This window comes from Sciurus vulgaris (assembly GCF_902686455.1).
Source record: "Sciurus vulgaris genome assembly, chromosome: X".
In the NCBI taxonomy this organism is placed as follows: Eukaryota; Metazoa; Chordata; class Mammalia; order Rodentia; family Sciuridae; genus Sciurus; species Sciurus vulgaris.
In genome coordinates this window covers 77868558-77884728 of record NC_136471.1, presented here as the reverse complement: position 1 = coordinate 77884728, position 16171 = coordinate 77868558, and the positions used below count along the sequence as shown (strand labels likewise).

Here is a 16171-nt window from a genome sequence, read left to right as displayed (position 1 = left end):
CTGTGACTACAAAGTCTTTCCCTGTTTGCTTTACCATAGAGTGATAAATCACGGGGATGAGATTAAAAATAGAATGAGGAGTCCAGATTGAGTGGGCAGAGGGATATGTTTCCAGGAATAGACAGAAGGTGAGGAGGTAAAATGGTTCTGGTTCTGAGTATAGGCTAGAGAGTCTGGCATTGACCCTTTAGACAATAGATCAGTGTAAGGTTTCAAGCAGTAGGGTGATGATTTAGTGTAAGTTTGTAAAATCTCACTCTGGCTACTGTGTGATGAACATATTATAGGATGCAGGAATGGCACCAGGAAGTCCATTTAAGAAGACGTTCATTGCAGTGGTTCAGGGGATGGATAATGGTGGCTGGGACCAGGGTGAAAGAAGTGGAAGTGACTGTGAGAAGTGCTCATATTTGACTGTTCTAAGGGACAATTTTGGGGGCTCACTAAATGGATGGGGAGGTGGCAAAGACAGTGTTAAAGATGTCTCAAAGCATTCCCCATCTACTTCAGATGATAAAGAGGGACATGCTGGGAGAAAGTCCTAAATTTGGAAGTAGGTAGACAGTGGTCCTGTGTCAGTCAGCTTTCTGTTACTGTAATGACATACCAGAGATAATTAACATATGAAGATAATCAATTTGTTTAGTCTCACAGTTTAGGAAGTTCTAGTCCATGATTGACCGTCCCCATTGCATTTGGACCTGTGACAAAGCAGAACATCATGGCAGCAGTGCACAATAGAGCAAAACCACTCATCTTATGACTAGAAACTGAAAGAAAGAAAAGGAGACCAGGTTTCTGCAATCCTCTTTAAGAGCATGCATCCAATGACCTAAGGACCTCCCCATCTAGGTCCCACTTTCAGAAGGTTCCATCGCCCCCAAGCCTTTGACACATGGAGATCAAGCATTTAACACATGGACCTTGGGGGGGGGGGCGCGTCTGAAATCCAAAACAGTAGGTTCAAATGCTGTCTTATGTCCTAGTTGGGTTCATTTATTAAAGAAGGGACCTGTGTGACCCCCAGTGACAAACAATGTACAGAGCTGAGAAAAACTGCTAAAGCATCTACTGACATTGATGCTTGGGGGAAGGAAGCTCCAGGGGCAAGGGGAGGGGGTACCAGGGCTCCAGTATGGCTGACAGAAAGGAAGAGGCAAGAATATGGGAGATAGGGTGCCAACTCCCCATAGGAGAAGAGGAGAGAGAGGAATGATGAGGTGGAGAGGATGCAGAGAGAAAGGAGGGGATCATTGCCCGCTATTCTCGTTTTTCCTTCTCCTCAGCAAACTTGCACATATGTAAAAGACCAATGAAAGAAGCAAATAGGGACCTTTGCCAAGCAGCATCCCCTTTCTTAGCCTTTATTTGGGTATCTGTAGAGTGGATTTGACTAATATCTGTTGGACAGGGCTGTTGGAAGATCTGCAACAATGGTTTTTAAAATATTTTGAAGGTCTGGAGGTGTAGCTCAGTGGTAGAGTGCTTATCTTGCATGTACGAGGCCCTGAGTTCAATCCCCATCACTGCAACAACAACAAAAAAACTTTGAGGAGGGCTTCTCTAGTAGTCCTCGTCATGTGTTCAACTTCTTGACCTGGGCACTGAGTATACAGGTATATCCAGGTTGTGACCATTCATTCATTCCTCATCACTGCCCACCCATCTCCTTACTCCTCAAACACTTCCATTACCTGCCTGTTGCTATTCAAGCTTCCTCACCTGGTCCCTGTAAATACAATCCAGGATTGCAAGTGTACAACCCAATTGAATTTGATTCTGTTTTGACTTTAGGATGCCCTACACATTCTAGAATCATCACAAGATGTCATGGCTCTGTCTTTCCCAGTCATTGTAAGCTTTTTTCAGTCTGTGTTTATAACCTTAAACCTACCACAAGTGAATGAGAGGGTAAGGACCAAATCTTCCCCAAACTTGTTATTCACTTGTCACCTTCAAGATTTTTGCCATGTTCACTAATCTATGATTTTTACCACATTCATAAATCTCTTTTCCTAAGACTTCACTCCTGGCCTTTCCCATTTGCTTAGAGACTGTTATTTCCGAAGTCCTCTTTTCAGGCCTCGGGTTGGTCTCCTTAGAGGCATCCTGCCACATTCCACAGTGAGCTACAAAGCCCATGTGAAGGTCAAACCATCCTGTGATATTTGTGTATAATTATGTCTCCTTCACTAGGCTAAGAGAGCTTGACATAAAGTTTGAGTGATGTTTGTGGAATTGTTGAAAGAAATTGAAGAGACCCTTGAAAGATAGGGGCCCAGCAGGAGGTTCCTAGTAAGAGTAATTTTCTCTGTAGTTACTAGTATGCCCTTCCCCTTGCTGTATCTGACCAACTCTTCTCCATCCTGCATGACTCAGTCCCAAGTGTCAATTCCTCTGGGAGGTAGCTCCAGCCCATTCAGCCTGAAGAAGTTTATCTCTGATACTCCCTAAACATTGTTGATCCTCCTTTGAATTGTCATTCAAAGGAGGAATTGTGGATGTGTTGGTCACCACTCCTAGATGGTAACTTACACCTCCTGTTCCCAACACTAGCACAGAGCCTGGATAAGAAGATCCCTGGAACTGTTGACAGAATGCCTACATGATTGGGTGGGTAAGTGTGTAGGTGGATGGATGGCCAGATGAATCGCACTTTAGATCTCCTGCCCCAAAGTCAGAAAGCCCTGCTTCAGTCTGCCAGGCTGAAGTTCTAGCTGGACACACACCCGCAGAGCTTTGTGGCTATGACCATGACAAAAATACCCACTGTCTCCATGAGCGCAAGTCTGATGACATCAGCACTGAGCAGTGCCAGACTCGCATGAGTAAATGAAGTCACTTAAGGCTGTCTAGCTTGGACAGAGCTGATTCCAGGAGCTGTGACTCTTGTTCACTGCCAGGTTGTTGGAGCTGGAACAGGCTGCTGAGCCAGCACCACCTGCCCCTTGTCACTTATCCCGCAGGGCTGCAGCACGAGTGGCGAGCGGCTGCGTGTGCGCGAGAAAGAGAGTGCGCGTGCGCACGGATTTACTGTGGGACTTGGAAGAAGCCCTCTCATTGGCTGCCGAGGGTCCCAGTTTCAGTCTGTGAATCTCTGGGCTGCTAGCTCTGCCCTCCCCTGGGAAGGCAAGGCAGGCAAGGGAGGGGAGAGTGGAGTGAGGCTCAGGTGTGTCTGACAAGGAAGCAGGTACGCGCATTGGGCGTTCCGGAGGCATTTGGCTGTGCTAGTTCCAAACCTGCAGCCTGGCAGCCTCGTGCTCTGCCCAAATTTCCCCAGGTTTCTGTCAGGACCGGAGCCCAGAGCCCATTGGCAGCTGTCGCTTAAGAACTGGATCCATCCCCCAGTGGAACAGGGAGCTGTGTCACTTAGAATTCCTGGGTAGCACATTCCTTCACTGGTCCCTGTCACACTCCCGGATTAGGCTCTGTTATTGGCCCCTTGCTCCTGCAAGCTTCTGCAGACCGAGCGAGGGAGCGGCAGCAGGAATGACTGCGCTGAGAGCAGAGGCAACCAGGGACGGTGAGGGTGGGCAACTCAGGTCCTGGAGGGTGCTCAGTCTGGCTCTGTATGCAGAGGCATATGTGGAGGGGGCTACACTCGGGGCTTGCTAGGGTTCCTTTTGGAACCTGGGCTGCTCGACCTAAGTGAAGCACTGAGCAGGGGGGAGGGGGGAAAGGGAGGGGAAGAGAGAGAGGAAGAGTGTGTGTGGGGAGAGAGAGAGAGAGAGAGAGAGAGAGAGAGAGAGAGAGAGAGAGAGAAACTGAGAGACTGAATGACTGAATGACTGACTGGGAGAAGCTCCGAGCAGGCTCTAGTCCAAGGGAGAGGGTCAGGTCTGGACAATTCTCAGGCAGTGGCACAAGTGGGATTTAGAAGAGCCATATGTGAGAGAAGCAAAGCTGAGGTGATGTAAGCACCTGGGGAGGAGCACAGGCGGAGGAGGAGGAGGAGGAGGATAAAGAGGAGGAGGAGGAGGAGGAGGAGGAGGATAAAGAGGAGGAGGAGGAGGAGGAGGAGGAGGAGGAGGTGGCGCCGGCGGCAGCCGCGGTAGCTGCCAGTCCAGAACAGAATGATGGGCAACTCTCACCACAAGCAACCGAGGAGTAAGAGCCAAAGCAGGATGCATTCAGCAACAGGTACTCTCTTCCTTTCCCTCCCTTTTTCTGGGGCTCCTTCAGCCATGGCCTCCCCCCACCCACCTCGCTGCTGCCGCGCTGCAGGGCCCCTGACCCTTGGCGCGACTTGCAGGGGCTGGCAGGGGGCGGGGAGAAAGTCTGAGGGAGATGCGGTGAACTCCCAGCTCCCCTGCTCCTGTGCCAGGCTGAATTGCATAAGTCTGAGCTCCCTGAGCTGGCAGGGGCTGGCTCCTTCTCCAGCAACCCTGTGTAGCCTCTGGAGGGTGGCTGGAGTATCTGGGAAGTGAGCAACGTGCCAATGACTGAAGTTTATTGCTAGGACTGTGATTTCTTGCTGGATCCAGTAGGCAGAGTCTTGGAACCATGCATGGCTTATCCTTTACAAGCCTCCTTTGTTATTCAAACCTTCGCCTCCCCCCAGCCCCCATCCTCGCCCCGCACATGTACACCTACACCTCTCTTGGCTTTCTATCTTCTATGCTGCATGCACAAAATGATCCAGACAAATTTGTTTCTTGCTGTGTAATGCCCTGCCCCCCATCTCCCTGCCCCAGCCCTGGCAGAGCTCTTCTCACTGCATGGACAAGAGAAGCATTGGCCAGTCTCGAATTCGTTGCCCTCCTACCCCTGGATATATTCTACTTTGCCCCTTGCACCCCTTCAGACATGGGCTCAAGGGTGCTGGCATAGTTTTTCCCAACAACTTCTTCCTGGATGTTCACAGTATGGAAATTAGGGTCTGAAGACAACTTTTCCTAGTTCACCTTTGCAAGATGGTGCAAGAGTGATGTGATAGTAACTTCACTTGTTCCATTCACCCTGGCACCAACTCTTTACCTATGTACCTACTCCTTGGCCACTCAGAATCACCTTCAATAGCTGGGATCAGACCTCATGTACTAGGACCCAGCACACTTTCTCTCCGTGCCCTCCTCCTTCCACCATGGTGTTCTCTCTTCCTTCTCAAAGCCCCTCTTCACACAGAATCCTTGAGAAGCCCTCATTTCCCTTTGTAATCATTTGGGAAGCTCTCATTCACCACTCATGCCAGTGGAAAGGAAGGGAAAGTTTTTGCCAAGTTTAACTCAAGTTTACCATAAGAAAGCAATAAATGGATTGGTATTTTGCAGACAGCATGTAATGATCAGCCCCAGAGAGTTGCTTCTGTTTCTTCCTGGGGTCCCAGCTGGATATGCACTTGAGAGCAGTTGTCCAGGGCCAGCCAACCCAGGGGTGGGAGTGCATCACTTGGTCCTGGGGAAGGAAGCTACAGGAAATTCACTTGGGATGTGCTAGAAGACTGGGTAACAACCACTGGGGTCCCACCTGCCAGAGCAGGGCTTCCTGGGTGGACTGAATTTGGGCTCCTGTAGTAGACTGAGCCAAAGACTAAGATTCTGTTGAGGTTTCTTTGGACTCTTTGGGGAACAAACTCTTCTAAGGCCACTATTAGTAGGTAAATGGCACCTTATAACATCCTGCTTCTCTGCCAGGCAACTGGAGGCTTCAGGCCCTACTGGTGATACACAGAGATGCTCTTTGCAGCCTTGTCTGGGAACTTCAGGATAACTTCCCACATACTTGCTGGCATGACAGCTTGGGACAGTCATTAGCTGCTGTCATTTCTTAGAAGTCACTTTGCGTCTTCAATGGCAGCTCCAATCCAAAGTCATCCTGGAGGCAGTAGCTATGTGAACAGTCTCTGGCAGCAGGAAGAGGTGGCCTCATGACCACCTCTCCTTCCCCGTCTCTTCCATCTTTTGACCTTCACTCCTGACCCTATCACATCCCTAGGCAGTCCCAGAGTTCCTGATGGAGTACTCACTCCCACTGGACTAACTTAGAGAAAAGCAGTGGTTATCCTCCCACCTCCCAGCTTCCTGTAGGATGATCCAGGATGGGAAACAAACCTGGTATGGTGGTATGTGCTGTAATTCAGGTACTCAGGAGGCTGAGACAAAGGATCTTGAGCTCCAGGCAAGCCTGAGCAACTTAGACCTCGTCTCCATTTTAAAATTTTTAAAAAAGGGCTAAGGATGCAACTCCATGGTAGAGTGCCTGACTAGTGTGCACAAGGCCCTGGGTTTGATCTCCAGCACCAGGAGCAGGGGTAGGGGGAAAGGAAGGGAGGAACAACCACAGAAAATATTCAGCTCATGGTCTCAAGGGGAGGGTGACCCTGACTATGGGATATAGATCTGTCCTACAGTAACCAGGAAAGGCTTCATGGATGAAGAAGCATTTCTTCTTTTGCTCACCCTCTTATGCAAATGTCCTTCCTTTGGAGTTCTGTCTTAGGATCCTGTCTTCTTTCCGCGCCCTCTCCCTTAGCAGTGTAGGCCATACCTGAGGAGACCACATCTATAGACTTGCCTCCAGATCTCTCTCTGCTGCTCAGACTAACACAGCCAACTTCTCCATCTCCACCTAAATGCCTCACAAGCATCTCCGACTAAACTGAACATATCCTGTCTCCTTTCTCTCTTCCATTTTCTTTTAACAGCACCATTGTCTTTCCAGTAACCCAGACTGGAAACTTGGGAATCGGTTTTACTTATCTCTCTTCCTCACCTCACACCTATAATTTTAACTCATTTATTCACCCAGCCATTCATTAATTTAACAGTTATTGAGACTTCCTCTGAGACACAATTGCTCCTCCTCTTATTCCACTGCCAGTGTCTGCGTTGAGACCTTTGTCCACTCTTGCTTATTCTTAAACTGGCTCCTTTCCTCCACCTTTGACTTTCTAGCCATTCCTAATGCAACAACCAATGATCTCCACTGTCACTCTCCTGCTGTGAACTCAAGTCCTGTTAATTTGGGTATAGGGGGTCAAGACTGTTCCCCAGATATGGAGTGGATCCTTGGTGCCCCAGGTATAAGTGGTAGAGAGAAAACTCTTTCTATCCTTCAAAGTTCTGTTTATTTTAATGCATATTTTAAAAATATAGCTAGTACAGCCAATGTATGTTTCTCATATATTTTTATTAGGACATGGTTAAGTGTTTCTAAAGTAAGTCTTTTTTTTTTTTTTTTTTTTTTGCGGTACTGGGGATTGAACTCAGGCCCTTGTGCTTGCAAGGCAAGCACTACCAGCTGAGCTATCTCCCCAGCCCCAAAAGTAAGTCTTTTTAAATAAAACGATTAAACAGATATTAGTACATGTGGTACACGGGAATGGCAAAATTTGAGAAACTGAAACAACCATGCTTGAAGTTTGAGAAGCACCAATTTCTAAGGTAAAATGGGTGTTCATTAACCATTTTTAGAGACCTATGATCAGACTCAGCCTACTTCTCCAGCCTCACTTGCTATCACTTCTCACCTTGAACTTGACAGTCTAGCCAATTGAATGACTTGTGGGTCTCCAAAATTCCCTATTCAACATTTCCATGCTTCAACAAAAGCACTTTTCTCTGCCTGAAGCACCTACCCAAATCCCATCTCCTCCTGGCAATTTCCTATTCATTCTTCAAAACCCTTATCCAATGTTACATCTTCTCTTCCTTAACTGACCTCCTTCCTCCATATAAAATTAATGAACAGAGTCCATCATACCTCCTCTGTACTAATCTGGTACCTTTTATATAATTTTATCAGTGCTAATATTGTCAATTTTTTAGTTATTATTGAATGTTTATCTCCTCTAGGAAAACATGAACTTTTCAAAGACTGCAACTTAAAAGGGTGGGGAAAATGAAAGAGTGGGAAAGAGCCTTTAACCAGGACTGAGAAGGTTTGGTTTCTGGTCTCTCTTACCTGTGAACCTGCAGGGAGAATTTTAGGCAAGTCATTTACCTTTGTTACCTCTGTCCTTTGGTTACAAAAAGCTAGGGATCCTTAGGCAGGATCCTTAGCATGATTGCAGAATGTTTGGGAGAAGGTAGTGTGAGCTAGCTAGGAAGAAAGTTGAAATTACTTTTCAAGTGAAAAAGAGTGATGATGATTGCAGATGGGGGAAACACTGTGGACCTTTGCCCTGTGTCTCGAGCCAGAAGTGGGCCAGGCATGTTTGAAAGACCACAGGGAGCAGCCACGTGAGCTGAGCCCAGTAATGGTGCAGCTGGATGGGGGTAAACAGCTGCAAACAGCAGGAGAGGGTGGGGGTGGAGGTAGGACAGTTACAGCATGTAAAATCCCAGCAGGGCGGCCTTAGAGCACAGGTTGCTTAAAGGCTGGAAAGCCTTGTCTGCCAGTCTTACAAGTTGGAATTGATTTCTCATTCACTCTCACAGCCACTTTTAACTCTTGGGTAAGCAGCCCTGTTGTGTGAATCTGTACGTATTATGGAGGGGGATGTGTGCTAGTGTAATTGCCATTATCCAGCATGTACATAGTTATGTACATAGTTATGTACATAGGAGTCATCTATTTGAACTAGTATTCCACAGAGAAGGAAAAGGGAACCAATATTTATCACATACTGATTGTATACCCACACTTTTCATCTACCACTTTACTTACCACTCAGAATAGCCACCAGATAAGGATGATTAATATCATTTTATAGATTAGAAAACTGAGACTCAGAGGGAGAGCTGCCCCATGGTCTGATAAGAAAGTTATGGAGCCAGGACTTGAGGTCTAAGTCTGCCTCCCTTCCAAACTGTGCCTATTGCACCATGCCATGTGCTTCTCAGCATCTTTGCAGCTGTGGCAGGAGTTTGTAACACTGGAAACAGGGTGTGGTGGAAGTAGGGGACCTCTGTTCTGGTATGTTGAACAAATCTCTATAGCAACTGGGAATGCGATCCCCAGCTGGTAGAAGTCCCACCATATGTCTGTTTGATGGCACATTTGTATTGTTGGAATAATTGAACTTATTGGAGGCTCTGTGTTGAGTCCAGAAGCTAGAGCGGGGGATGCCTGAGCTAGTGAGAAAGTGGAGGATTCTTGTATTTAAGCCTAAATCAGGTGTTGAGAGAGGCTATAGATCTAGAAAGAACTGGTATCATGCTAGATGCACCAGCACTGTGAGCAAGGTGACCTGTGCTTCAGTATGAAAATGAGTCCTCCAGTCTCTTACCTGTGCCTAAATAAAATGAGGGAATCACCTCATTGCATTTGTAAGGCATTTGACAGTTGACCTGGCCCTTTTGTTAAATTTCTTACCATCTCTTTTTTTTCTACAATACTGGGAATTAAACCCTGTACTCTACCACTGAGCTACATATACATAGTCCTTTTTATTTTATCTTTATTTATTTTTATTTAGGTAGTAATGGAAATTGAACCCAGGTATATACTACCACTGAATTACATCCTCAGACCTTTTTATTTTTATTTTTGAGATAAGATCTTGCTAAGTTGCCCAGGCTGGCACTGAACTTAGAATCCTCCTACTTCAACCTCCTGAGTCACTGGGATTACAGGCATGTGCCAACCATACCTGGCAATTCTATTTTTGATAGCAATATAATAGAAGCTGAAGTGACAGATAAAAGGGAGTCATTTGGCCTGTAGCCTCCTGGGGATCTTCTTCCTCAAGATATATCTCCTAACCAGACTTAACAAGTCTTTTGGAAGTTATGGAAGAAGTTAAAATTCTAGGCCCCCAAACAAATTATTTCCAGTGTTCCTTGCCTCCCACAACTGTCAATCATAGAGCCAAATTCCCCATGGAACATGACTTTTTCCTAAAGACATATTTCCTAACCAGACTTAACAAGTCCATTGGAAGGTATAGAAGAAGATAAAATTCCAGAACACCAAACATCCTAAGGGTTGGAGTCAATCATGATACCCTATATTTTCTAGATCAGATCTAGAAGGAGGCAAAAAGTGGTTGTACCAAAAAATGGAATGGTAACCCTAATGTCAAATTACAGTGGTATGGCTAAGTGAATATGATACATCCAACCTCACTGAAATATGATGGATGTGCTGAGGATGTGATACACTTGCCTAGCATGCAGAAGGCCCTGGATTTGATCCCCAATCAAAAAATATGAAATATGATGGAGCCATATGAGAGTTAATTATGAAGACTATTGGTCAACATGGACAATGCTTATAAGAAAGTATAACATACAAAAGCATAACATAAAACTGTCCTTATGCTGAGCTATATAAATCCTGAACATGGTCAAGAATGGGAAGAGAGTGTGATGAAATCAATTTGATTGTGCATTGCAGGCTTGGTGAATTTTTCTTTCCCTTAGATTTCTATTAATGTTGTTTGTTCAAAGAATAATAAAGTCATTAACATATAGAACAATTTCACTGGCAAATCATTTTTATCAAACTGAGAGATCAAATCATATCATTTGCCTGAACCAGGAAACACATTTGAAAGACCTCAGTAAAAAATTAGGTGTCTGCCTTTGTGGAAAGAGGGAGCCACAGAAAATGGGGAAATGCAGTGGAATGAGTATAGGGAGCCCCACATTTAGTCTTTGTTGGAAGTTATTTCATTCCTTTTATCCTCAGTTTCTTCATTTGCAGTATGAGGATAACAACCACAACTACCTTAAAAGAGCTATCAGCAGGAACAAATGCTCTAGAATGCTTACTTTGTTTGTTTGTTATTGAAATGGGGTCACACTATGTTGCCTAGGCTGGTCTGAAACTCCTGAGCTTAAGCCATTCTCCCATCTCAGCTTTCCAAGTTCTGGGACTACAGGTACACACTACTGCACCTGGCTTGATCCAGGATATTCAAAAGGGCCTTGCAAGGCATAAAATGCTCCATAGCGTAAAGCCTTACTGTAATATGTATACAAATATTTTGAAGCAAAAGTGCTAGATACTGCTATGGTTTGAATATGGTTTGACTGTATTGATCAAAGGTTCATGTGCTGAAAGGTTGGTCCACAGTGTGGAGGTGCTGAGGTGGTAGAATCTGTAAGAGGTGAGACCTAGTAAAAGTGGTTAGGTCACTGGGGAGGCACACCCTCAGAAGGGATTAATGTAGTTCTCATGAGCCTCTAGTTAGTTCCTTTAAGAGTCAGTTGTTACAAAAGAGCAAGCTTGGACCCTGAATCCCTCTGGCTTCCTGTCTTGCCATGCGATCTATCCCTATCGCACATACTGCCACCAAAACAACATCTGCCATGTTGTGGTATAACTAAGGAGACCCTTACCAGAAGCCAAACAAATGGGGTCACCCAGTCTTGGACTTAAATAAACCTCTTTTGCTATATATTACCCAGTCTCGAGTTATTAGCAACAGAAAAATGGACTAATGCAGACCTGTTCTGCATTGTCCCCACTTAGTTGATAAAGCAACAGCCTGGGCCAGGTAGCAGCCACCCTATCTTCTCTGAGTATGAGTGCCATTGAAATTTGATGAAGCAAGTGACGCTTTCTAATTTTTAGTCTTGGATGGGGAATGATCAGAAAAATATTATAGGTTTTTCTCCTCCTCTAAAATACTTATCCTTGGTGAAGAGATTAGAATAACTTATTAAGAACATGGTGAGGACTTCCACTGCTGCTCTGGTTCTCAGTGACTTGCATACTTACAAGCTGTTGTGTCTTTAGGCAAGTGACCTAAGAAGCTCCTAAAGCTTCCACTGTCTCCTTGGTCAGCACCTGCCTCATAGGATGATTGTGAGGATGGAATGAGATGCTGCATGTGAAGCACCTGCTATGTAGTAAGCAAGGGGCATTTGTGAGCTGCCATGTTATGCCTTAAGACTCTCAGAGTGGACGGGTCTCTAGAAATCACTTGATCCCAACAGGAGTTGATGTGGATGTGGAGGGAACCTTGGAGGAGCACAGTGTGAATATATCACCATGACTATCATTATTTTTATGTCAGCATCGAAAAGTCTTTCATGGAAAAAGCAAACTTTTGTCTCTATCATGTTGGAACCTAGGTATTTTATTTATTTTATGTGGGGCTGGGGATCCCAGATACTTTTAAAAAGGTGAGGCGTGTGCTTAGAAATCATGAACTTTTCATTTTATAGCCATACAGAGGTGATGTGATATTCCCAAGGCCACCAGCTACAGAGATTAATGTGGGCAACATTTTAGCTGCTCTCCTACCACTACTGCCACCAATGACCTAGAGTTGTCCTTTTAACTTCCAGGATTTTCTCATTACTGTGGTAGAGACACCCTGGATAACATGGCCATGACTATGTGACCATTATCAACCTGGGAGAAACCAGACAGGGTCTGACATTGAGAAGAGGCCAAAATGATGCTCGAAATGACAAAGAAAGATATCCCTGGTAAAAGGTCCTGCATAATGGTAGGTCAGCTCCTTGTCACCTGTAGGCAGTACCTCCATGATCTGGGCTTGTATGGCCTCTTAAATGCCATCTGCAGCCCTGTATGAAGCAGATCAGAGGTCATAGCTAATGGGAGACCCAAGTCAAGCTGAGGAGTAAATGAACTTAGATAGAACCTTTGTTTCTCTTAACAGCAGATTTTCTATTTCAAAAATCAGTCTCCTGTCAAGTTTTCCCAGAACACAGATGGAGGTGTGTGGAGTCCCAGGAACAGAATGAGACTCCCAGTTGCCCACTGCCATTTGGGTAAAATGTGTTCTTTGAGTTCTGTTTCTGGCATTGGAGAAGGTGGGCCAGAGTCACCTCTATAAATTCTTTCTGTAGCTGGGATAGAGGGGTGGGGTGGTGCTATTCAGGCCCTTTAAGTTTGTCTCAGAGAAGATGTGCTGTGACCCCCTTGCCACACAAGACATAAAAGGCATATGCCATCCCTAGTGCAGTGCTCCTTTGAAATATTCTTACCTACCTGCTGTGTAAAGCACCTGTTGTGTATAAGAGGATTGCATGAGAGCTACCATCATTATCACTGAAGACTCTCAGAGCATTTGGGATCTTGCTCCTGCTTCCAGGACCTGGCTATGGGAATTTCTATCTTCCTAGCTTCACTCTTCACACTTCTGCCCCTGGCCCATGGCAAAACACTGCTGCTTCTATCCTTTCCCCTGTCAGACTCTTGACATTCCCACCCCTGCACCATGACTGTCTTCCTAGATATCTGCCTCAAATTTGATTCTGTCATCATTCTCCTCCTCTCCCCTGGGTGGTCCATGGCCTAGACTGGGGAACAGGAGCTGTCTATTTAGGACAAGGAGCAAAGTTGCAAAGGTTGAGATCTCTTTTGGTGGCCATCCACAGAGCTGAAGGTCACACTGCTGGATCTGAGGATGGAGATGGCTCTCCTTTCCCACCGTCATCTGGCCTCTAACCCCCCAATCATCAAGTTCATGTTATAGAAACTTACACCAACTCTTTTCACACCCAGGGACAGTAGTTTACTTGGACATCAGCCAAATGATCCCCCAAACCTGAGTTTGAGTGATAAAAGACAAATATTAACTAAGAATCTAATTTGTAGAGTCTTCAAGTCTCAATGTGACTCTTGCCATACATAAAGGCAGTTCCCATTACAGTAATAGCAACCAGCCCCAACCCAGGGGGATCTGGAGTGAGAAGTGGCCTGAGAGAAGGATGACAAACTCAGGACTGTATGAAGCAGATCAGAGGTCATAGCTAGTGGGAGACCCAAGTCAAGGATAAGGCCAGCAACATTTTAGAATGGAGGCCTTCCTGAGTCTCAGGTGGAAACCCCAGGGTATTGGTCAGAGAGGCATAGGAGGGACACTAGAAAACACAGGCCAGCTCTAGCAGAGCTGAGCCAGGCAGATATGTTGTAGTTATTAACTCATTCAGTCCATATAACAACTTTATGTTATATGTTATGTATAGTTTTATTATCTCCTAAAAGGGGATATATAGATTAGAAACTGTAAATTACATAACTGATGTATAGCTGAGAAAGGTTAATTAGCTTGCCCAAGGGCACACAAGCAGTAAATGGTAAGGCTGGGATTTGAGCCCAGGCAGTAGGGTTCGCAGGGCTGTTTTCTTAGCCCTCCTGCTAATCTACCAATAGGAGGAGGTAAAATGTTCAGGCTGTCTTTGCTCTCTGGACTATCTGGGCTTTAGACTGGATTTCAGTTCCTAGCAAGAATTAGGAATTAGCATAATGGTTCTCAACCAGGGGAGATTTAGAACAATATCAATGCCTGGGCCCCACCCTTCAGGAATTCTGTTTTCACTGGTCTGGGATGAAGTCCAGCATGCAAGGAGCACAGAGAATAGGGTGGAATAGCAGTTTTCACAGAAGTTCCTCAACTTAAAAATACACACCATCTCTTGGGAGAGATGACAAACATCTAACTCCCATCCGTAGCTCTGCCTCTCCCTCTAGCTATGGCTCTTTCCTCTCTAACCACAACCAGATTTCCTGAGAGGTATCTCCAATCCCCTCCTATTTCCCTCCTTAACCTGCTGCAGTATGGCCTCTGTGAAGCCATTTTTGCCAAGGTCACACCCCTACCCCACACCATCCCTATGTTGCTAAAGTGAACAGTCACTGCTCAGGACCCAATCTGCTACTGACATGCTTGAATGTGATAGGTGATTTTAACCATTTGTTGCCCCTAGAAACTCACCTTGTCCCAACCTCAGAAACACAATGAAGTTCCTTGTCCTGAGATTTCACCTCAGTCTTTTTCTGATGGCTTCTGTACTGTGCCTACAAATGCATTCTAAAGGTGGAAGATCCATAAACCCAGGCCCTGCCCTCAAATAATTGAAAGTCTTGTTAATACATGTGCTTTTCCCTCAAATTCCTTCCCTCAAGCTGCTTCCCTATCTGTGTTCCTAGCAGAGACAGAAAAAAGCAAAGCTCATGCTGAGTCTCTTTCCACTCTGTTAGCAAGAACCAGCAATGCCTCCCTTCTGATTAGAAGATGGTTACTGGGACACAGGCTCAGTCCCTTGCCCATGCATATTTCACCAGTATAGTCTTTTAGTATTGAGTAACAAAGGAGCCTCTTTGTAACCAGGTTTCTGACATATGCAACTTGTTTCCTGGGTCCTTGTCCTTCTAAACACACAGAAATAAATTTGAACAAGATACATTTTCAGTGTTGTAAAGCCAGTGATTCTCTCATGATTTGTACCCTAAGAAACAGACTTTGCTAGAATCTGCAATCCATTGACCAGGGTGGGGTTGGAAGAAGCAGTGTGAGGAAGGTCAGCAGGCTTCTCCTGATGTCCTGGAGAGCTAGGTTGGACTCCAAATCTCAATGTTTTCTAGTTGTTGGGCCTTGGGAGGACCCCCACCCCATTCCTTGCTGGACCTCAGTTTTCTCCCCTGTTAAATGGTCCATGGCAAAGATGATAGGAATGAGATGACCTCTCTATGCTCTCAAGTAGGCCCTCTCTGAGTGCTGGGGAAATGAAATTGAATAATATCCAGCCATAGTTCACAGACTTGCCCCAGGCTAAGAGAGAAAGTGTGTGTGCAAGAGAGACTTGCAAAAAACAAGGCCTATCTCTGTACACGTCTCTCCTCTGGGAAGGAAGGGGCCTGTGCAGTGACAATAGACTAGGGGCGCTGACTCAGACAGCCAGTTCCTGTTCATTTCCCTTCCCTGCAGGACAGCAGCTGAGCCGGAGTTCAGTCCTCCGTGCACAGCTCTGACTCGGGCCTTTGGCTGAGAACTTTACCTAGAGAAAGATAAGCCCAACTCACAAATAGCTTCCCTTACCGGTCCCGCTGTGATTGGGGGGACAGGACCAGTGTGGCTGTGGGTGCAGGGTGGGGGGAAATCTCACTTTTTGAATCAGGACTTGCTGGGCTGCCCAGGGACAACTTCACCAGGCAAAGGAGCATGTGATTGATGGGATCAAACTGACCCAGCCGGGGTGCTGGGAAACAGACATCAGGAAGAATCCCTAGGCACCCCACTGAGGAGCCCGGGAACAGGGTTTGGAACAGCCTGGAGCTCTGTCTCCAGTGCGGGCCGGCAACATATTTTTCTGTTGTTTGAGGATTGACTGGAAGTGGATCCTTGGTTATCCACACTGCTAGGATGGAAAGAGCCGAATCTCTCACCCTCTTCTGGAGTCGGGGAGGTGAGTTGTTGCGGAAGGAGGGTCGTGTGCTCAGCAGAGGGGAGAAGGGAAGGAATTGGGATTCATGGTGGAGAAGATGCTTTCTGCAGTCAGAGCTGTAGGGCAGCAGCCTGGGTTGTCTT

The 16171-nt window shown here is 45.9% G+C and overlaps 1 protein-coding gene across 10 annotated transcripts in view; it reads left to right on the top strand.

Moving 5' to 3' along the window:
* Positions 1–16171, top strand: part of NHSL2 (NHS like 2) — a 277111-nt gene that overhangs the window by 181375 nt on the left and 79565 nt on the right. For 2 of the 10 annotated variants that reach the window (XM_079125021.1, XM_079125028.1), the window contains exon 1: positions 9108–16049. The exons of 7 other annotated variants lie outside the window; for them this stretch is intronic. In XM_079125021.1, coding sequence (XP_078981147.1) covers positions 16007–16049 — 43 coding nt within the window. In that variant the 5' untranslated portion in view covers positions 9108–16006. Of the gene's footprint in view, positions 1–4043; positions 4141–9107; positions 16050–16171 lie in introns of those variants that run through there. One more of the 10 variants, XM_079125020.1, reaches the window with a different exon arrangement.